The sequence below is a fragment of the Vanacampus margaritifer genome, chromosome 14, assembly GCF_051991255.1.
Source record: "Vanacampus margaritifer isolate UIUO_Vmar chromosome 14, RoL_Vmar_1.0, whole genome shotgun sequence".
Lineage (NCBI taxonomy): Eukaryota > Metazoa > Chordata > Actinopteri > Syngnathiformes > Syngnathidae > Vanacampus > Vanacampus margaritifer.
In genome coordinates, this window is record NC_135445.1 from 19,729,226 (window position 1) to 19,752,395 (window position 23,170).

General features: G+C 39.3%; 1 protein-coding gene across 2 annotated transcripts in view; it reads left to right on the forward strand.

The window, feature by feature from the left end:
• The first annotated feature begins 2,614 nt into the window (after nt 1–2,614).
• The window catches only part of megf10 (multiple EGF-like-domains 10), an 84,310-nt gene continuing 63,754 nt past the window's right edge, over nt 2,615–23,170 (forward strand). For both annotated transcript variants that reach the window (XM_077586367.1, XM_077586368.1), the window contains exons 1-5: nt 2,615–2,757; nt 14,982–15,117; nt 16,001–16,102; nt 17,242–17,342; nt 17,610–17,702. In XM_077586367.1, the coding sequence (XP_077442493.1) occupies nt 14,999–15,117; nt 16,001–16,102; nt 17,242–17,342; nt 17,610–17,702 (415 nt within the window). In that variant the 5' untranslated portion in view covers nt 2,615–2,757; nt 14,982–14,998. The remainder of the gene's footprint in view (nt 2,758–14,981; nt 15,118–16,000; nt 16,103–17,241; nt 17,343–17,609; nt 17,703–23,170) is intronic.

A 23,170-nucleotide genomic window follows, 5' to 3' on the forward strand; every position in this document is an offset into this window, starting at 1 on the left:
TTTCGTCACCAAAGTAGTTATGGGCATGACAGTTCTTTTAAGTGAACAGAATCTTTAGAATCAGTTCATTAAAAAGAACCGTTCATCGAATCGTTCGTCTACTTCGAACTAAACGTTCGTTTTTTTTATTCCACTGTTTTTACTCCATCTACTTTCACATTTCTCGTTCAAACACATTCCAACTATAACATGTTCAGTTCATCATTTTATATATGTGATAGCAAGAAAAACAAGGATAGCAAGAAAAACAAAAATAATATTTAATAATCACCTTATTCCTACACCCCTCGAGCTTTTGCTTGAATTGTGGGCACCCCTTTCAAGACAAACTAACCAGCGTTTTGTTTACTGATTGCTTAGTCCACTTTCTATAACGGTTACATTTGTCAAGAAGGCAAAGTTTGGTGGAGGACCCAGTCGCAGGGAAAGGTGATGTACAAAAAAGGACTTTAATTACTACAAAACATATGAAATACACCCGTTTCATAAGGTTTAACTCTGTTTGAACCAGTTACACACTGCTGTGTTTAACTTTAAAAACTTTTAGCAGTTAGGCTACTGTAAACGAAGTACACAAAGGAAGTGCAAACATACAACATGGCAAATTAATCAAACACAAGACCAATTTTACACTCTAAAATCACACTAAAATTAGCATTTATTTCTCTTCATAAAACCGTAATCAGTCTATACACAATCACAACAAAATGTGTCCCAACACTGTAAGCCCAGAAAATAGACAAATAAAAATACTGTACTACCAGTACATTAAAAAAAAAACAACAACAACCCTGAATACAGTTTTTTTTCAACTGTTTACCCACAATTTTGAAAACAGGGCTCCTTTTTTTCAAAATATTGCCACAATTATCCAAACACCACACTAAATTTGTATAACTCCTACACTGTTTGCAAAATGACACACTTCAGTCACAACATACACACTTATATTGAACACATACACACATTTGTAAATATTACAAAAATGCTGTTTTTTGCCATCTCACAAACACAGTCTGAAATGATGAGACACAATTGCTCTCAGTTACACACTACTGTGACCAATATAAAACACATTTGTAAAAAACCCTATTTTAGGGACTACCCATGTGCTAGACTTTTTTGACAGGTATTTTTATGTAAGGAGTAATTTAGATAACACAAGATATTGGCACACTCACAAACAGTTTTTTTCTTCAGAAATACATTTTGTTTTTCTTGTAAGGTTAAAAATGACTTGTCACAGCAACCTTTTTTTTATCCACCTTAGATTATGGAGACTTGTTTTATATGAATACTTAAGCTCAATGTCTGACTAAGATTGATTTGGTGTTCCATGCTTTTCTGAGGTTTATTAGTAAAGTAGCTCCATCATTATGTACTGTACTCTTGAGTGGGATAGCCTCCATTGGCTACCAAGAGGTTGGCTCACTGTTACATCTTTATCTACAAGGCCATTATTGGACTACTGCCCTTTTACATTTGCAACTTTATCACACAGAAAAGTGTTAGTTCTTACAGTTTGTGCTCAAATGACATTTTGTTTCTAACCGTTCCATTTACTCGCACTTTTATCTTCTTTGACCCTTCTACATGGAACCTGTTGCAAAAGGACTACAAAATGCACAAATTGCAGACTGAAAATATGCATTTCTTACCATACTCAGCTCCAGTAACATATCACTCAACAATAAAAATCTGAACAAAATAGTAGTTTTTCTTACTACCGTTGACTGCATGAAGTATTTTCTATTAAGCACATGTGTGTTTCCACACTTGCTAGGAAGGAAGGAAGTGACCTCACAAATCCTAAGGTATGAAAATGTGTGTTGTGTGTGCAAATCACTGTGTGTAATGTTTTGCAAAAAGTGTGAAGCTGAGTCTGTGGCTATTGTTATGCAACCCTGGACAAGTGTTTTTCTCGTTGTGTGAAAACATTGGCAATTGTGTGAACATTTTCATTTTAGTGTGTAAACGACAAAAAAAAAAAGTATCCCAAATCATATATATATATATATATATATATATATATATATATATATATATATATATATATATATATATAGTTCATTTTCAGAAGATGCATTAAATGAGTCTACCAGAGGGTGGCAGAAGAGCCAACAAGAAGACCAACAACTTTGTTTTGTACTTGACTGATAATGCAAAATCCTATACAAAGAAATAATTTGATTTATACGTGGTAGTGGTCGGATTCCAGCAAACAAACCAAGATGGAAAAATATCTTGCGTTAGATTCTTGGCGAAGGAGGTAGTATGTAGTTTTAATTGTCCTCACACCAACACAATTTTTGACTTAGAGAATTTAAAATAAATATCTACTAACGAAAGCTGAAATTGTAGATGACATGTAAAAAATATTGTTTTTAAACTCTGACCACTCAGTAATTATACTTTTGTTTAGTTTTGTTTTCTTCTGTGGCCGCACATAAATAATCTTTTTCTCCCAGAAGGAGAGAGTCGCTCAGTGGCTAAGAAACTAGTGACGTCACATCAACGGCAAGCAAGTGTTGGGTGCAGGAAAGGTCCTCGATATATATCCCCCCCACACCCACACCCCACCCCACCCCACCCCCCAAAAAAAACCCGCTTACTTTTTGCATCCGAGGGAGTATTTTAAAGTCGTGTCTAATCACCCCATCGTTTAGGATTTGTCATTGTTTCATAGAGGACACCAGAATCGGCATTAAAAGACGGACTCATGAAGCAGGACGGGATCGATATTCTTTCATAGAAAAGGTAATTTTATTTCTTTATCTGGATTTGTTTTAAGACAATTCCCCAAACGTATCGTCACACAGACACTCAAGTTTGTACTTGGTTTATCTTAGTTCCAAATGTTTCATGTCATACAGTTTTTTTGTGATTCTTTTTACAGAGAGAGAGAGATAAAACACCTAAATAATACACCAACACGATTGTGATAATATAGCATATTATGTCCACATTCGAATGTTGAGGCTGTACTTGTACTATGGAAAAACTGTATACTATTGTCTGTAATGTAATTTGCTAACAAATTTGTCCTTTTACACTTGTCTTAGATTTTAAATGCAACGATGGCTGTACTTTTGCTTATTTTAAGTGGGGTTGATCATTTTTGCGTTTTACTTGTTCTTTCCCATAAACCTGAAACAGCTACTCAAATTGTCATATGGACAACATACAGTCAGTTTGATTTCAGTTGGCTGTCATATATATATATATATATATATATATATATATATATATATATATATATATATATATTAGTATAACCTTTTAAGATTTTAAAATCTTCCCTCGTTCTTGCTGTGCAGGACATAAAAGCTTAATGAATGAATAGTTGTACTATAAACACCAAATTGTGGTCATCATTGTGGTTTGCATTTATTCACACTGTTGTGTATAAGACTTTGTTTTGGTCGGCATGGCCAAACTTGTTACATAATTATTCATAAGAAAAAAGTGATGTCCCCAGCCCCAGGTGGGGTGTTCTTGTTACTTAAGTAAACCTGCTAATTTACCCTTAATTATAATGTGCATGCACTCAGTATTTATGACTCATTGTTTGGACTTGAACTGACTGGGTTTGTATATTGAGTGAAAAACATGATGGGCTAAAGAGTTTCACTTAAAAAAACAACAAAACAAAAACAACTGATTAAAGCATTTTACCGTCAAGTGAATGTATTTGCCTACTGTATGCACTACATAAGCAGAAAGTATTTGTGTTAAATTGGATAACAAATGTAATGCTTTAAGCACATGATTAACAATAAAGGTATACAGTATTCTAAATGATTGAGGTGGATAGGTCAACATCAGGTGGCGTCATTCGACTTAAAAAATGCTGCTTTAAAGATAAATTATAAATGCATTGTTTTGAAGACATTGTGAGCTTAGTGTAAACATTGTAACAAGCTGAGAGGAAAAGAACATTTGAGACAGACAATGACACTAGGGTTGCAAGGAAAACTAAAATCTAAACAAAACCAAAAGCAACAAAAGTGAAAGATGACATAGGACCCAAAAGTGGTTTGCTGACCCATTTTGCTCACCCATGAACATATTAGGTAAGTGACAAGAAGTGTCACTTCCTCACAATTTAGCCACTAATTTAATAAACATAGACAAAAACAGCATAGCTTAGCCTCTGGCTGCAGGTTGTGAGCAATATGCTTCGGCGATACATCAAACTAATTTGAAATGCTGTTTAAAAATATACTATACATTGGTTTTCAGAGCTATTTAAACAATTATTATATTTTTAACTTCTCCAAAATGTTGCAAATTTGCAACAATGGTGACATTTGAGAACCACTTTTTTAACTACATGAATGTCATGTTGTCATGTTTTATTAGCTTGAAAAGGAACCTGGATTTAAAGGTAATGTTAAACATGTTTTACTCATATAAAGATGTTACTGGATTATTTTAGGCTGTCGCCCCCCATTATTTCCTAAATAGCTTTTCCAAATGGGCCACCTGTTCCTCTTCTGAGTTGTGAAAGTTCCACTGGAAAAAGACTGTACAAACAGTGCTCAAGCACCTTTAATGAGTCGAACAATTTGCACCTGCCAAAATCACACACACACTGATACAGAATGTGTGATAACTGATGCACAATTTGACCTTCTATATTAGTTTTGATTTATTTAGGATATGTTTGCAGCTTGTTCTTACAACGCTATTGTGAAATAGGTAATAGTTCTGGAATGTAGTTAAAACGTATCACTTAGAGAAAACCATTCTAAAAAGTACGAGTCGGCTCAACTTTTCAAGAATTCAAAGTAACTGTATGGCAGCTGGAAGCTCATGTACAAGGGCTAGTGAAGTATAGGGATCATTACTAATCATCTTTATCAACTGTTGCTTAGAGAGCTGAATCGTACAGCCAAGATAAGATCAGACACATTTTCATGGAAGTGGTCTCTGTGTACAAGTGAGGCTCTTTATAAATTATTTTCATATTCATCTGATCTGTTTTAACTGTAACCGCTTGTTTTCCCACTGAAAGTGAAAGTCATGTTGGGCTACATGAGGCAACTGGCTGCTAGTGGAGGGTGAAAGACAAAACACAGCACAGTCAATCAAACTAGACAAGACAGACACATGCACACAATACACACATGCACACACACTGTGACAGCTGTGGGTTGTGAGTCACTCAGTCAGTGGTAGCAGATGCTTTTGCGTAAACATTTAAAATACTGTTATATTATACACATTCTAGTATACTTTCCCATTGAATACACTGTCATCACAGATTATACTCATATTTAACAATTAAGGCTGGGTTTAAAAATATTGATTAATCAATATTGAATTGATTTTCGTTTTCATAGCCCTATAGCGACTCAAAAAAACATAAATAGTTTATTTTAATATCCCCACAAACTCATGAGAAAATAGAACTCAAAAGGCCTAAATATTAGTTTTTGTTTCTTGCTGATTTCTTGAAATTAACTGTTCACAGGATTTTAAAAGTGTTTTCTTTCATTTACGAAAGACCTGACTTTGCACATTGGACTTTAAAGGGGAGGTAAATCAAGACATTTTCTTAACAATAATAGGTTATATGCAGCCTCAACAGTCTAATCGCAGTATTCCGATTAGTTTTGCATTTGGGGGACTATAATTTAAAGCAACAAAATCCACCTGTTTTTATCCATGTCTGGAAGCGGCCATTTTGCCCCTTGCTGTCAACTGAAAATGACATCTTGGTTACTCTGTGCTCAGAAATAATGACAATACATCCATCCATTTTCTAGACTGCTTAGTCCTCACAAGGGTCGCGGGGGACGCTGGAGCCTATCCCACCTGGCTTTGGGCAGTAGGCGGGGTACACCATGAACTGGTTGCCAGCCAATCCAGGGCAACGACAATACATATAAAACTTATATATTAAGGATTGGTATTGATTCTAATTTCCTCAATCAATTCAATTTTGATTAACAAGAGTACAGTTCGATTTGCTTCAATTCAATCCAATATTAATTAATTATGGAACATCAATTCTTCTTAAAGCGATACAAGATTTATAACTCATTTTCCAGTATTGGATTAGGCATTGTGTATTAATAATAAAAGTGCAAATATCTCTGGCATCTTATTTCTTGAATTTCCTTTTAAACTGATTACATATCAAAATAAGAACATACCGTGATGAACGCCATTATCCCGGTCACGTGATTTTGATGATGTATCTTGTGCGTAAAAGAAAGCCGCCTTCATTCATTTCAATGGGAGTTTGCTGATGTAATGGGCAAGAAAAAGGCAGTCTTCTATCCCAATTACTGCGCCACTTCTGATTAGAGTAAAATCCTCAACACGTTATGTTTCACGTCATTCCGTGTGGGGTTGGGGCAGTGGGGGTTGGCCTCTCTCTCTCTCTTGCGCTCTAATTTTTTAAATCATAATTAATCGCGCAACTTCAATAGTTAACTCATGATTAATCGCAAATTTTACATTTGTTTTGATTGTACAGTACAATAAAATGAAAAAAAAATCCCCCAAGTTTTCATCCCTCTTGTTAACATAAAAGTGGAAAAAAATGTTAAACTAATAGAAAGATGGTTTAGTCATTGATACAGTAATTTCATAATCATTTCATAATAATTAATACAATTTTGTTAAAATAAAAAAAATGTACTGTACTGTACCAAAACAAGTGTGATATTGATTTGTGTTGACGTCATTTTCTGCCACTAGATGGCATAATTGCATTTGTAAGATGTTGGTGACAGCTCAGTGCATTTTTCTCTTCATATTAAGAGCTATCAAATCTTTAACATGAAGTAACTTGTGAAATTCTGCAAATTTTTGAAATTGTAAAATACAACTTGACCCCAGTCTCCACAAATATATGCATTATTATTACATTTATTACTGCAAAATTTCGACGTGGACGTGTCTGCTTTGTTGCGACTCGAATTCCCCCAGTACAGGCTTTTCAAGTAAGCGGTAGTCATTAATCGCGCATTAAAAAAATTTGTGGCGTTAAAGGAACTTTAAATTAACTTAAAATTAACACACAAATTTTGACATGCCTAGTTTTTATGCATAGAAAGCCCTTGATTTTAAACTTTACTTACTAACCTCATGAATCATTTTTTAAAGGGAGACTTATTCTACTACTAATAATTAATCAGATTAATATGGTGTTTTTTTTTGGACACTCAAAGATGTTTCAAAATAGATATACATACTCACACATTCACATACTAGTGGCAAAAAACTTCATACTTAGCCACAGCTGCCCTGGGGCAGACTGACAGAAGCGTGGCTGCCAGTGTGCGCCTATGGCTCCTTTGACCACCACCAAACATTTGTACCATCCATACACCAGTGTGATTGGTACTGGATGCAATGTGTGTAAAGTGTCTTGCCCAAAGACACATGACTTGGGGAGAGTGAGAATCAAACAGCGGACCTTCTGGTTACTGGACGCCCAGCTCTACCCCTGACCCATGGCTGCCACAAGTGAGGCTACATAGCCTAGACTGACTGAGCTACATTCTTGTGCGCAAAAGCACGGTGACAGACTTGAACTGGAGCATAATATTCCATGCGCACCAGCACACCACTTATGTGCACCCCTGATCATGTATGAGGAAACTTCCTCCTCAAAAGTAAAGGGCCTTTCGTTGTAACAGTGACAAATCCATATTGCCAAGTTTTAGCCTACTTCACATTTGAACAAATGGGAAAAAGCACTTGGCTCTTCCTGTTAGGTCACTTAGCAACCAGCGCCAAATATGGCAAGCTTGAACTGGGCCGCCTACCCCCGCAGTGAATGCTGCACACTGTTGAAGCCCCATTACACAGTAAGCTCATCAGCCTTGCTAAAACCTTTTTTTCCCGAAGGCCGAGCCTCAGCTGTTGTTTTGCCTGGCACGACCAATGGGCCTGAATGGGAAAGCAAAAGTATCAATTTTCTCCTACTCAATTTCCACAGTAACTTCATTTTGATGTCCTATTCCCACCAAAGAAACAAAAATGGCAAACTTGTGCAATTAATCACATTTTCATGTAGTAGTGTGCATATAGTAGTTGTAGTGTGTGATTGTGTACCCGATGTCTGTGGGAGTTCTCCTTGAACTCATTTAATCCCAGCCATTTCCAGTGAATAGCCCAAACTAATGGTTTGTTGACTAGACTAAAAAACAAAACGGGATGCTGGGACGGAATCTGCGTCTGGTCACTCAAGCAACACAGCCCTAAACACGGTAGACTAGACTTTCCCCTGCATCAAAATTGAAATGCGGCCGTTCTTACGAGTGAATGTGTGCCTGTCTGTGAAAATAGAGCGCTATATCATACTGACTAAAGAGGACAAAGACAACCCAAGTTGTTATCAGCCCTCAGTTTATAAGCCTGCATCTGTGATTGTATAGAGTTGCATGAGTGCGTGTGGCATTGGCAGCTTCCACATCTGGAAAGGCATCATCAATGCAGAAAGGTACATTCAGATTCGAGAGCAACATATGCTCCCATCCAGGCATCATCACTTTCAGAGTAGATCTTGCATTTCTCAACACGATAATGCCAGACCACATGCAGCACCAATTACAACATCATGGCTGCGTAGGAAAAGGATCCAAGTTTAGAAAGGGCCAGCCTGCAGTCCACTTCTTTCACTTGTAGAGCACATTTGGCGCATCATAAAGGGTAAGGTGCAACAAAGAAAGCCCAAGACAGTTGAACAGTTAGAGAGGCGCGTGTTAGACAAAAATGGGACAGCATTCCTATTTCTAAACTTGAGAAACTTGTCTCCTCGATCCCCAGACGTTTGCAGACTGTTGTAGGCCTCACAGTGGTGAAAATGGCTTCGTCCCAACTTTTTCTTAGATTTGTTGACACCATGAAATTTAAAATCAACACTTTTCCCTTAAAATTATACATTTTCTCAGTTTAAACTTTTGACCTGTTCTCTATGTTCTATTCTGAAAAAAATATAAAAATTTGGCACTTCCACATAATTGCATTCAGTTTTTATTCACAATTTGTATAGTGTCCCAACGTTTTGGAATTGGGTTTGTATATATGTGCTCCACACAGAAAGACCAAGAGTTGAGTCAAAACTCAACTAGGGCTGTAAAAATTAATCGACAGTAATCAATTATCAAATTAATCGACAACTATTTTAATAATCAAGTAATCATTTGGAGCCTTTTTTTTTAAATTCAAAATTGTCCAAATCCTCTGATTTCAGCATATCAACAGTAATTGTTGATTGATTTCTCTAGTCCTTCATGAAAGAAGACGGATTATCTTCTGTGTTTAATCAAAAGAAGACATTTGCAAACATCTGTTTTTACTTTGGAAAACAATGACCAAACCGGTAACATAGTACAACGTCAACCCCCCTTTTTTTTTTAAATCACTATACGAATACAAAGTACAAAATAAACACCAATCACTGGTTAATAAATAGTAATCAGTGAAAAAATTATTTTGTAATACACTCTAATTACAATTAATCAGATTAATCGATTGCCTCCATCTAAGCCTGTCCTCTGCATCCTCTGCTCCACACCAACTATCTTCATTTCCTCTTTAACTACATCTATAAACCTCCTCTTTGGTCTTCCTCTAGACCTTCTGCCTGGCATTTGGAAACTCAGCATCCTTCTGCCAATATACTGACTATCTCTCCTCTGGACATGTCCAAACCATCTCAGACTGGCCTCTCTGACTTTACGTCCAAAGTCTCTAACATGTGCTGTCCGTCTGATGTACTCATTCCTGATTCTATCCCAACTGGTCAATCCCAAAGATAACCTCAGCATCTTCATCTCTGCCACCTCTAGCTCTGCCTCCTGTCTTTTCCTCAGTGGCACTGTCTCCAGACCAAACGACATTGCTGGTCTCACCACAGTTTTATAAACCTTACCTTTCATTTTAGCTGAAACTCTTCTATCACACATCACACCTGACAGTGTTACACTCTTCCAGACTTCCATACATACAACTGATCATCATTAACAGCTGTCTGATACTGCTCAGTGGCGCATTTAGTAAATTGGCTTGTCCAGTAACTAGGAGGTCGCGGGTTTGAATCCCACCTACGACTCTATGGCAAATATGCATGTATACCAACTGACAATCATTAGTTCCAGTTTTCCATCTAAATGAATGAAGGGTACTGCATGCCTAGGTGGCGCTATTGAGTGATTTTTTTTTTTAAATTTTCCATTGGATATCATGAGTTCCAGTTTTTCATCTAAATAAATGGAGGGTACTGCATGCCTAGGTGGCGCTATTGAGTGATTTTTTTTTGTGTGTGCGCATTTTTTCCATTGGATATCAATGGTTCCAGTTTTCAATCTAAATGAATGGAGGGTACTTAATGCCTAGGTGGCGCTATTGAGTGATTTTATTTTATTTTCATTGGATATCATTAGTTCCACTTTTCCATCTAAATGAATGGAGGGTACTTTGAGATAACACTTTTCCATATAAATTTCAACTTGCTTCAAAAATTCACGCCTCCCGGGTTCAAGTGTTCTTTTTATTCATTTATCTTTCAACTACAATTCAATTTTTGCAATTTTCATATAATTTATCTTTCAATTCACTTCATAAGCATTCATCTTAGCCTTAAACTATTAGCATTCAGCTTCCAGCATTCCCACGTAATTTCTGCAGAAATTGCACTTAGTCTAGTTGGAAATGTAATTATTCTGATGAAGGAAGGTCGAACAGACTTTTAGTAATTGTAATTTACTTTGTTTTATTACATAAAATTTACATACTGACCTTTTTTCTTTAGAAATCTTGCACTCGACAAATGCTAATTGTCATGTTTAGTTTCTGTTTTCCTTGTGTGTCTTCCTTGTCTTGTTAAGTGTGATCCTGCCCTTCCTCGTGTTATCCAATCAGTGCCCTCAGCCACTTGTGTCTTGCCCAGGTGTGTCTTGTGTTGTTAGTGTTTGTGTATTTAGTCTGCTGTCTCCCCTCTGTCTGTGTGGGTTCATTGTTTTTCCCCATGTCATGCTGCTCGTTTTTTCCTTGTTGTTCCCTCCCATGTTTTGGTTCATGTTTTGTTTTATCTTGTAATTTGGAAGATCGCTTTTTTTCCCATAGAAATTAAATTCCTTTTTTTTGATTGGGCCTCGCCTTGTCTTCCCACGTTTGGGTCCCCAAGCTTCCCCTTTCTGACACAAATTATATTTAATAAAAAAAAAAACACTGAACCTTATAAAAGCTAAACTAAAACATTTTTGAAAGAAAAAAAAATACTAACATGCTCTAAAAACAAATGAAAAAGCAACAGAATAAAAACAAAACAAAAGAAAAAAAACTAACAACGTAAACTTGAGTACTATTATAACGCTGACTTGCACAAGACAAGCACCGTACATGTGTGCATGCTAGCATCACTTATTCATGATTGGAAAAACATGAAATGCTATCGGTTTGGTGTCATATTTTTGGAATGTACAATCAGTTAAAAAGCTATCAGAAGTCATAAACTTATATACCTGTCAGGCACATATATAGCTAATTTCGCTCAATTCTGATTCCTCTTAACTGCATGAAGGACGTCAATCTCACCCAAAGTGAATGATGTCTTACACGATATATATAGGGTTAGAATTTTTTTTTTGGGGGGGGGGGGGTGTTAAATACAGTAATATCAAAAAAAGCACTTCACAGACACAGTATTACCGTAATGCAAGACATGTTGCAGTAAGCACAGACAGCAGAGCTGACAGTGTCAACATTTTTAATATGAGCAAAGGTAGATTGTCTCTGCTCCTTTGGAAATGGCTGAAAGAGGAGAAGAAATAGAGTTGTATTGTAAGCTCAATGATTTTGTTCTTAAATCACATACATTTTTTAAAAATATTTAATATAATAATTATCAAACTGCTCTACAACATTTGCAGTTTTTTTTTAATTATTATTATTATTACAGATTTTAGAAAGTGCCCCCTCCATCGACGATTACAAAAGAATAGCATCATTTTTTAACATTGCCTTTAATTTATAAGATAACATGTCACACAATTTGAAATTGATAATTTTCTTCACTTCTTAAATGTATCATTGTTGTTAAGCAAATCATCAGTCGAGTCAATGGAGAAGAGCGATGCACACAAGTTACCTTTATAAGGAACTGCAAGCAGACCTTCACAGGTGAATGAAGTAAAGCTGGCCAGAGCAATCACAGATCATCGCTATGTAGGCACATGGCTTGGAGACCACCTACCACTCCACCTAGATCGTTTGTGTACGTGTTTGACCCATCTCGCATTGCTCTGCTGTGACCAGGGATGGGCATGACAGTTCTTTTAAGTGAACTGAATCTTTAGAATCAGTTAATTAAAAAGAACCCCTCAAAAGATTTGTTCATTGAATCGGTCGTCTATGCTGAACCGGAATTGGCAACACGTTCACTAACTGACTCGTTCACTCATACGTTCGTGAACCGGAAATAGCAACACGTTCACTCACTGACTCGTTCACTCGCTGATATGTTCGTGAACCGGAAATGGCAACACGTTTACTCACTGACTTGTTCACTCGCTGATCCGCGTTGGCTAACGCCAATAGCATGGGAGTACGTTCGCCCGTGTTTGACTCTGGCTGCTGATTGGTCGTTAGCGAAGATTGACGACATGAGCGTGGCTGAGCTCAAATGAACTGAGAAAACACTCATGTTCACTGAAAAGATTTGTTCTTTTTGAACGAAACGTACGTGAACGACACAACACTAGCTGCGACCCAGGGGTGTTTGAAAATATATAGTAAAGCTGATGATACTAATGATGCCTTCAGGAAAATGATTTCTAAAGTGATTTCGATGGTTGTATGCAGAGCTGGACTGGCACAAAAAAAATCGGCCCTGGCATTTTGACTTAAGCCCATCAGCCCGACCCGGCCCGGCCTGACTCTTGACCACACCTGCTTAACACATAGTTCTGCCACTAATAGACCGAAGTTGGTTCAGTTTGCTGTCTTTATTACAAACTGATTACAGGACTAGTCCGTCTAAAATGTGGGCCAGTCTAAAATGGAGGAAAATAATCATTAAAAAGCACTGCATCGGCCCCAAAATATGCTGGCTCACAGGGCATCTGCACTGGTTGTCATGCAGGCTGTTGTCATATTTAGCAATAAAATATGATGACTTCCACCACATATAATAGAGCTCAGAATCTCTCTGAGTCAAATCTACCAAAATCGCGTTTCATTATCTGCACCAAAATTTAGACAGACTCCGAGCCAGTCCAAGGTCTAAATCTACTTTCAGCCACCGTAAAAGAAAGTGCCCAGCATGGCATGGCCTGCCAAATTCCCAAACAGGTTAACTACACTTGCCCCAACATGAAAATCAAGATGTGCCAGATTTTACACCGAGTTCACTATGAAAATAGAGCCTCAGGTCTCACCTCATACCAGCCCATTGCAAGGGAGACAGACAGGCGTCAGTATCGTACGACATGGAACGCAGGATCAACGTTGTACAGCTCTGCATAGTCTGCTCCTTTTGGGCTATCTGGAGCCTTTCACACGCACAGCATGGCCCTTGTTTGTGCAGTAGCGCAGTTGTCTTAAATGGTGGTGGGGGGGGGGGGTGCTCCAACATTGGTGGCTGCAGCTGTGCCCGTTCAGCCTAGTGAAACCATAAAAGATGGCTTCTGCTGGCCTAAAACATGTAAAGACACAGTACAAACAACCTATCTCACTATATTTCTGATGAAATTGCGCAAATTGCTAATCAAACACTTTGTTGCATCATCAGCTAACATTTGGGAAACATATATTGTGCACATTTACCCAAACAAACAGACCTGACTTGACCTCAGTCACCATGGCCATTTTGCATTTGTTATAACTATTCTTTTTTGCTCCTACAAGGAATATAGTTCCCTAACTCACACTGAGAAACACTGGTTGAAAATTTGATAAAGTCAACCAAACTATTGCACTTGTAAAAATGTTGAATGACACAAGGGATGCAGGCTCTTGTCTTTTAAGGAGAAATTCTGTATCTGACTTTCTCGGGTCTAACCAAAGTGGCTCTACACATATTGACCAGAGTTTCATCAACAGTGTTTTCTGTTATAAACTAATAGTAAGCAAATAAGTGCAACTCTTGGCTTACCAATGAGGACATCGACAAAGTCTACTCACACTCTTGCTCAAATGCCAGCTTTTTGTGCTATAAAAAATGAGACCAAGATAAATCGTTTCCAAACTTTTTTCACCAGTAATGTGATCTATAACCTTTATAACCCAATAGATTTTTAGAAAATCTTTTTCAAAGTGAAAATAATAATGAACAAATAATATAATGTGGTTGCACAAGTGTGTACACCCCCTAACTGGGATATAAGGTTATACAAGTATTTTGAAATAATTATAAACTATAATTATAAACTATAAACAATGTTTACATTATTAACCTCATTTTATTTGATATACAATTTGTCACACATGGACGTACCGTCAGGGGTGAAAGGCGGTCTCCTTACATCATCACTTTACATCCAGTGAAGATCTTCTTGCAGTTCCTTTTAAATGTACTTTGCGTGAGCCGATCTACATGCCACGTAGAGTGCACGTTTCCCTCTCTGTGCTGAATTAAAGGGAATGAGGGGAGCCGCTTTGATTGGCCGTGAGTCGGCAGCATTCCCTCCCACAACGGCGCAAACACCCACTTCTACCTGCGCTCGTCTACAAAAATACCAAAAGACAGAAAACTCCACCAATGCGCAAAGTTAAACTGTGCTTTGTGCTAGACTTACACTGGGTACGAAAATAGTGACCCAAGTCTTTCAACAGCTCTCTCAGTCATTACGGTCACATTGGGTATTTATAAGCAATACTAATTGTGAACAAAACATGTGTTTAACAATTTTAAATGCATGAACATTCATTTGTCATTTCTCCACAAGAACAGTATGTTATGTGTACTTTATTTTTTACAAAATGTTAGAAAATTAACCTGTGCCTTTTTTTGTGTCAAGGTTCAGTCGTGAGTGAGATGGCCTTGCTACTACAATGCCACAGGACAGTCCTGTTGGCTGTGGCCTTCTTTTTCCTGCCTTGCATTACTTCCTCCCTTAACCTGGAAGATCCAAATGTCTGCAGCCACTGGGAAAGGTTTGTCTAATGATTATACATACCTTTAATGTGGTTATTTTAAAACATTTTAAATTACACCTCTGCACAAGGCTTGGGTTGATTCCTCTACTGGCCAAAAGCCACCTTACCTCACAATATATATTCACTGGCCTCAATTTACATGCTGGTCTGTAAAGATAACAACTAACTAATGGAATGTTCATGATGTGCAATGTGCAACAAACAAATAGGAGCAACAAGGAAATACACTGAAAACTAATAAAGTTCTAATTTCATATTTGTATTTATATTGAAATTAGTGGAGTGTTGTTGTCCCACTCGTTTTTGGCACTGCCTTGGCTGAGATCCTGTTTGCACTTAGTTGAAAATACAGGGTATAGCTTCTGTACAGTACTTATTTACTGTTTAAAAACACTGTAAGCATTTTGATCCTAAAGGCATTTCACACACATTGCCTCCAGTGCTGATCACATTGGCCTATGGAAGGTGCGAATGTTTGGTGGTGGTCGGAGGCGCCGTAGGCACACACTGGCAGCCACTCTTCCGTCAGCCTGCCCCAGGGCAGCTGTGGCTACTTAAGTAGCTTACCGCCACCACAGTGTGAATGTGTGAGTGCATCAATAATGTATCCATTCCTCTGTAAAGCGTCTTTGAGTGTCTAGAAAAGCGCTATATAAATCTGATGCATAAGAAAATGCACATGCACAGTGTTCAATGAAGCTTGTCCTGTCCAGTAGGGAGGAGTGGGCTCGAGATATATTTAATCCCAAAGAACCACAGAAATTCCTTTTGGATAAACTTGGGTGGTAGAATGCCATGCATGAAAGCCCTACACACACACAGGGATTCCGACTTTCATTTATGTCTGATCTCTTGTCTCCTTCTCTTCCTGTGGTTTCAGATATTCAGTAACAGTTCAAGAGTCCTATGCCCATCCTTTTGACCAGATTTATTACACCAGCTGCACAGACATCCTCAACTGGTTCAAGTGCACCAGACACAGGTGAGGACCATCGTCTCAGTGGCAATCATTTTCTTTGATAGTTCTTTCTGTTTTTTTTACGTTTATTTCTATTCCTTGCACTTTTCTAAAGTTCACAGCTGTTAAGTTTCTGTGTTCTATTTTCATGACCGATGTAAATTTGGCAGAGGGCGCATTGTAAATTTGCACGAAGGCGGGTTAGCCGGCGCAGTTAAAAAAAACAAAACAAAACAAAACAAAGCAGTAGTTTACGCCAATATGTGCGTGAACACAGCCGACTATATTTGCAGCGAATCAAAGAAGCTTAATCCATTCAAATGTGGCACACTAACGTCTCGCACAGACACATACAGTATCTGTGCAGAAAATGAAGCTATCAATGCATGACCAAAGCATTGTCATTGGTGTTGAGGATGTGGCAACAGACAATTTAAGCGTGTACCATCATTAAATACAATATCAGCTTCTGCTGAATTATATGTTTGTGGACCTTGCGCCTGCACAAAAATCAGGATCCACCAGCATTTCCATATGTGCTGTCCACAAAAACAGAGCCCAAAGTCTTTGCGACCAATTCAAATTTCGTGCCATTATCCGATTTTTTTGGGTGGTGGTGGTGGTGGTGGGGGAGGGGTGTTTGTATATTTATATAAGGCATAGGGATTAAGGCCAGTAAAGAGGGAAAAAAAGGGTTGGCAGGATTCTCACTTTATTCTCAGAATTCTGATTTAAAAGTCAAGAATTCCGTCTTTAATTTCAGAATTCTCACCTTAATCTCAGAATTCTGACTTTAAAGTGAGAATTGCCGCTTTAATTTTAGAATTCTGACTTTAATCTCAGAATTCTGACTTTAAAGTCAGAATTCTGACTTTGTGACGTAGAGCTGTGAATCGTAGGGGAAGTCTGAAAGTCAAAATTCTGGTAATAAGGTCAGAATTTTCACTTTATTGTCAAAACTAAAGTGAAAATTTGCACTTTAAAGTCAGAATTATGAGACTAAAGTCAGAATCTTCACTGGCCCTAATCCTCTTCCGTATCTTTTCCAGGTAACGTCTTAATGTATATCATAATAGCGTCATCTAATATAATACAATAGTTGTATTCTGTGAAGAAAGACTTGATCTCATCGGCTGACCTCCTGACTTCCTGTCCGTGCCCAGGGTGAGCTACCGGACTGCGTATCGCAGAGGAGAGAAGACTATGTACCGCAGGAAATCCCAGTGCTGTCCAGGCTTCTTTGAAAATGGCGAAATTTGCATTCGTGAGTATCTTTATAAATTTACAGCTTTATAAAAAGGTTGGTTTGTCTCCCTTGATTTAAAATATGCAGTAAAAGCACCACCACCACCTCCAAAAATGACACAGTTAATCCATTCAAAATTGGTAGTGGAGTAATGTGGGGTACCAATACTTTGGTCAAGTCAAATAGTTGTGTCCCTAAAGTGGATCTGTTGTAGGGTTCCCTTCATCAAGCAATGTCGACATTCTCTGATTCCACCACCTTACATCCTCCTCTATCCCTCTCCAGCTCATTGTGCAGAAAGCTGTGTTCACGGCCGTTGTATGGCCCCCAACACCTGCCAGTGTGAGCCTGGATGGGGGGGTTCCAATTGCTCCAGCAGTAAGTACTCCAGCTGTTGCTGTCTGTGAGGTGACAAGTCTTTGTTTGTAAGTGCTTAATGCTCTGTGAAGCTCTGTAAAAGGAAAAACAGATTAGATCTTCTCACTGAGAGCTTTACATGCAGTCAACATTCGGGTTAAAGTTAGAATTCCAGTTTCTGAAACAATCGAGGTGAATGAATAAATGAATGTTAAATTTAAACAAAAACTTAACCAAATATCTTCTAATAGATTAATAGATTTGTCACAATATACAGTAGCTACAGCTACCAGGGCAAATCTCTTCTTCCTTGACAATCGTACTGTTGTTTGTAGTTCAATAAAAAATAAAATGAAAAAAGTACAGTGTATGTGGTGCCTCGAAAGATAGTTTCCGTATAAGAACACGGGTTGAAAATTTTCTGTTGCCAGTTTGTATATATGTGCGGCAGTCAATCACCTGGTGTGCAGTAGGGAGTCGTGGGCTGCTTTTTTTCCCCTCACGATTGTCCACTTCAGTGGTTTTCAAGGAAATCGCTCAGTGTGAGGTAGGGCTGAACGATTATAGGAAAAGATTGAATTGCGATTTTGATTCGATTCACAATTTCTTCAAATCAAGCTTCAGTGCAATATTCATTATGTACAGTAACATTTACAAACATGACAGAAACTTATATCACACCATCAGAACAGTCAAAGTTATTACTCTAATAATGCAGACACGAAGGAGGCTGAGTGATCGAGGCAGCCACTTTTCACTTTTTTTTTTAAAAACGGTTCAATAAAGCAAAAAGAAAGGATGCCACCGTGTGGGACCATTTTGATATCATATCAGCAAATATTTTATATATGATTGGTTGTTAACTGAGACCTGAGCAACATTGATGTCATCTTCAATCGATAGCAAGTGGCAAAATGGCTGGATTTTGCTTCATAACATATATTCCACAAATGTAATATTAATCAGATGGTTATGTTTAGACTAGTGAGGTCACATATAACATAATATTGTCAAGAAATCTTTAAGGTTGACTTCCACTTTAACAAGGGGGACCACGACCCTTATCTGCCAATCCAGAGGCACTCTCCCCAATGTCCACGCAATGTTGTAGAGGCATGTCACCCACAACGGGGCGGCGTGGCTCAGTGGTTGAGTGGTTGTCTCCCATCCGTAAGGTTGTGGGTTTGATCCTCACCCCTGGTGACCATGTCGAAGTGTCCTTGTGCAAGACACTGAACCCCAATTTGCTCCCAGTGGACCTGGCAGCGCCCTGCATGGCGGCAGTTGACCACTGGTGTATGAGTGTGTGTATGAATGGGTGAATATGAGGCATAATTGTAAAGCGCTTTGGGCACCATATGGTGTAGTTAAAGCGCTATATAAATGCAGTCCATTTACCATTTTACAGACAGAAATAGGAGAGCCCATCTCAGAGTCCCCAGACTCTGCTTCCTCACAAGGTGTGTCGGTGGAATTGAGGAGTTCTTCGAAGTATTTCTCCCCACTGACTCACGTCGCAAGTTGGTCAGCAGCGCCCCAATCTTTACTATACACAGTGTTAATGGTGCACTGCTTCCCCCTCCTGAAATGTCAGATGGTGGACTAGAATTTCCTCTAAGTCATCCGGAAGTTGTTTTCCATGGCCTTGCCGAACTCCTCCCATGCCCGACCTGACTGACCGCCAAAGCTGCGTTCACAAAAAGGCCCAATAGGACTCTTTCAGCTTGACGACATTCAACGACACCAGTAGGTTCGGGGATTGACGCTACAACAGGCACAAACCACCACAACTCCAATCAGCCGCCTCAACAATGGAGGCGCAGAACATGGTCCACTCGGACTCGATGTCCCCCTCCTCCCACGGGACAAGGGAGAATTTTTGTTGGAGGTGGGTGTTGAAACTCTTTCTGACGGGATTCTCCCAGATTTTCCCAGCAAACCCTCACAATACGTTTAGGTCTGCCAGGTCTGACCGGCATCTTCCCCCACCATCTGAGCCAGCAAACCACCACGTGGTGATCAGTTGACAGCTCCGTCCTTCTCTTCAGTGTCCAAAACATGCAGCCGCAAATCCGATGCCACAACCACAAAGTCGATCATCGAACTTCTGCCCAGGGTGTCCTGGTGCCAAGTGCACATATGGACACCCTTATGCTTGAACATGGTGTTAGTTATGGACGGATATTCTCCCAATCACACCGCTCCAGCTCTCGCTGTCATTGCGTTGAAGTCCCCCAGCAGAACGAGCACTCCATCCAAGGACTCTAAAAAGGGTAGATACTCTGTTTGTTGCATAGGCACAAACAACAGTCAGGGACCGTCCCCCCACCTGAAGGCGGAGGGAAGCTACCCTATTGTCTACTGGGCTGAATCCCAATGTACAGGTGCCAAGCCGGGGGGCAATAAGTATACCCACACCTGCTCGGCGCCTCTCACCATAGGTAGCTCCGGCGTAGAAACGAGTCTAACCCCTCTCGAGAGGAGTGGTACCAGAACCCAAGCTGTGTGTGGAGGCGAGTCTGACTAATTCTAGTCAGAACTTCTCAGTCTCACACACCAGCTCAGGCTCCTTCTCCGCCAGAGACCTTACATTCCATATCCCAAAAGCTAGCTTCTGTAGCCGGGGATCTCGTTGGCCAAGGTCCTAGCTCTTGGCCTCCGCCAAGCTCTCGCCGCACCTGACACCTTCGGCCCTTCCCACAGGGGGTGAGCCTATGGGAAGGGGGACCCACGTTGCCTCTTCGGGCTGTGCCCGGCCGGTCCCCAATGGGTGCAAGCCCACATGCAAATGTTTTGACATTATTCATTTTTGGATGATACAACAAATCATTTTCACTTGGAATCTCAATTGACACATAAAGTCAGGTTTGTTGACATGTGTGAGTGCTCTGAAGGGACAGAATTGTGTCCAGTCTACTCAAAGCACCTCTTTTTACGGTACCTTTCAAAGTCTGTTAGTTCCAGACAGGGGCGACAGTAGAGCCTTGTTTCCACCGACGGTATCTACCCTACTCTACTTGGCTCTACACCAAAAAGCTGTGCGTCTCCACTGCCGCGGCCACCACCCGGGAGCGCCTCCTCACCTTGCCAGTGATGTCATGCTTAAGCAACTGCAGCTAGCGTGCACTGCACTCACAGGCAAAAACAATGGTTTGTGCCTGTTTATTTCAGCCTGAAGACATTGAATGAATATTAGAGCAACCAGAAGACTGCATTCAATAATGCTAAAAAGGTTTGCACTTCCTCAAAAGTCCAAGCATTAATCTGTTTGGAAGCCATTGTTGTCCTCTCTTCATCGTTAATGGCAGCTGTTTTCCTGGGGTGGTGGTTTGCGCAGCTGCACATTGATGACGACATGTCTCGAACCAATTATTGGCCTCCAAAATAATTACGTCACGTTTTGGTACTGGGCTACTTTTTTTTAGAACCGCAAAGGAGCAGGTACCAGAAAAAGGGAGTAGCGTAGAGTAGAGCCGGGTATATTTGTTGGTGGAGATGGGGCTTTTGCAGAGTAGAGTAGAGTAGATACCGGCGGTGGAAACAAGGCTCAGGTTTCATGGAAAGGGGGGAGCTTAGCCCCAAGGACAGGGCTGGGCAAACTCTGTCCTCAAGGGCTGGAGTCCTGCAGGTTTGGGATGTTTCCCTTCTCCAACACTGCTGATATATGATCAGCTCATCAGCAAGCTCTGCATAAGCCTGATAATGATCTCATTGATTGGAATCAGCTTGTGTTGTAAGAGGGAAACCTCCAAAACCTGCAGTACTTCGGCCCTCGAGGATCGAGTTCTCCCACCCCTGCCCTAGGAGATGCACAGATGGACAGATATAACTTTTAACTTTTATTTTATTTATTTTATAATTAGACTTGAAGTGTTATTTCCATCAGTATTTTAATATGGGACACAAACAAATGAAGCATTTTTTAAAATAAAATTAACCAAATAAAAATAAAATTAACCATATATATATATATATATATATATATATATATATGTGTGTGTGTGTGTGTGTGTGTGTGTCTGTATATAAAAGGAATACAATAAAAGTTAAAGTTATCAGTAGACTTATGGTGGTATTTCCGTCAGTATTTTAATATGGTACACAAACACATGAAGCATTTTTATAAAATAAACCAAAAAAATATGTATGTACACATTGTCTACAGTGTACAAAAAACTGTATGCAAAAAAAAAAAGGTAACTGTGTTGTCATAAAGTGAGTCTATTATTTTCAATTAAGATACATTGAATTAATTATTTAACTGATCAACAGAGAGGCAAATGACATGAATTTGTCTCAAAGCACAGTAACTGTTTGCTCCCAAATACTTCTGAAGTCACATTTTACATTTCGGTGTATATGTGAATAGAAGGAACATATTACTCAATGACTTCTAAATTAAATATGAAAGTAATATTAACTCTTTGACTGCCAGACGTTTTCAGAAACGGGATGTCGCCAGTGCCAGCCGATTTAAGCATTTTGACTGATCTTTCAAGGTCCACAGAAAATGTTGTGTTTGGACTATGGAAACACACATACTACCAAATGAAAGATTGAACTCTCATCTTTCTTTTTGTTTCTACCTTATTCCGTTCTTCAGTAATCAACAATAGAAAATGGTTAGTTTCACCGAAATGCTCTGTTTTGAAACAAAAAGCGGAGAAAAAGAGCTTTTTGTGAAACGATGTTATTTCATGCACTCTAGTGAATTCTACACTTCTTTTTGTCCATGAATGATGCCACAAACACCTAAATAGTGCTTTACTTCTGTAATACACCACCACCAACAATGAAAAAGTGTTTTTAGATTGCAAAATACGTTTATTTCCATTCAACAGTGTAACAATTTGACAAAACAATTTCGCAAACTATTTACAAATGTGTGCAACTGTGGTACTATTTACAATTATGTGGATGTTTCAAATACAGTTTTTCTTTTTGTAACACTGCCCTGCGTGCAAGGAGACGGAGCAGGATTTGCACAACAGTTACGTTTCACTTCGATTGTCCGTTTCGCGTGCAGACGTTACACTTTCTTGACGGCCTTTTTTTCCGGGGGATAGCAAGTAGCAGACTGTACCCACTCCTCTGATGAATATGCATTGGACTCGGGGTACTCTTCGTCGTCCGATTGAACGTCCGCCTGAGCGTGCTCGGTTGTGCTCTGCGTTTTCCGGTGTTAGCATCGCTAGCCCGTGAACCTTTATGACGTCGTCATAGCTGCTTCCAACTTCGGCGTCAACCTCGGAGTCACCATCATCATCATCGATGATGATCATCGTCGTCATCAATGTGCTCTTTAGCGTTGGTCGATGCCTTTCGTCTTTGAAAAAAATTCCCAAGTGTGAGCTGCTTGCAACCGGTCGGCATTGTTCGCTTCCTCAGCCATCTAGCTCCGCCTCACGTCTTCTACTGCCGCGTCAACGCTTCCAACCTCGGAGTCACCATCATCATCATCGATGATGATCATCGTCGTCATCAATGTG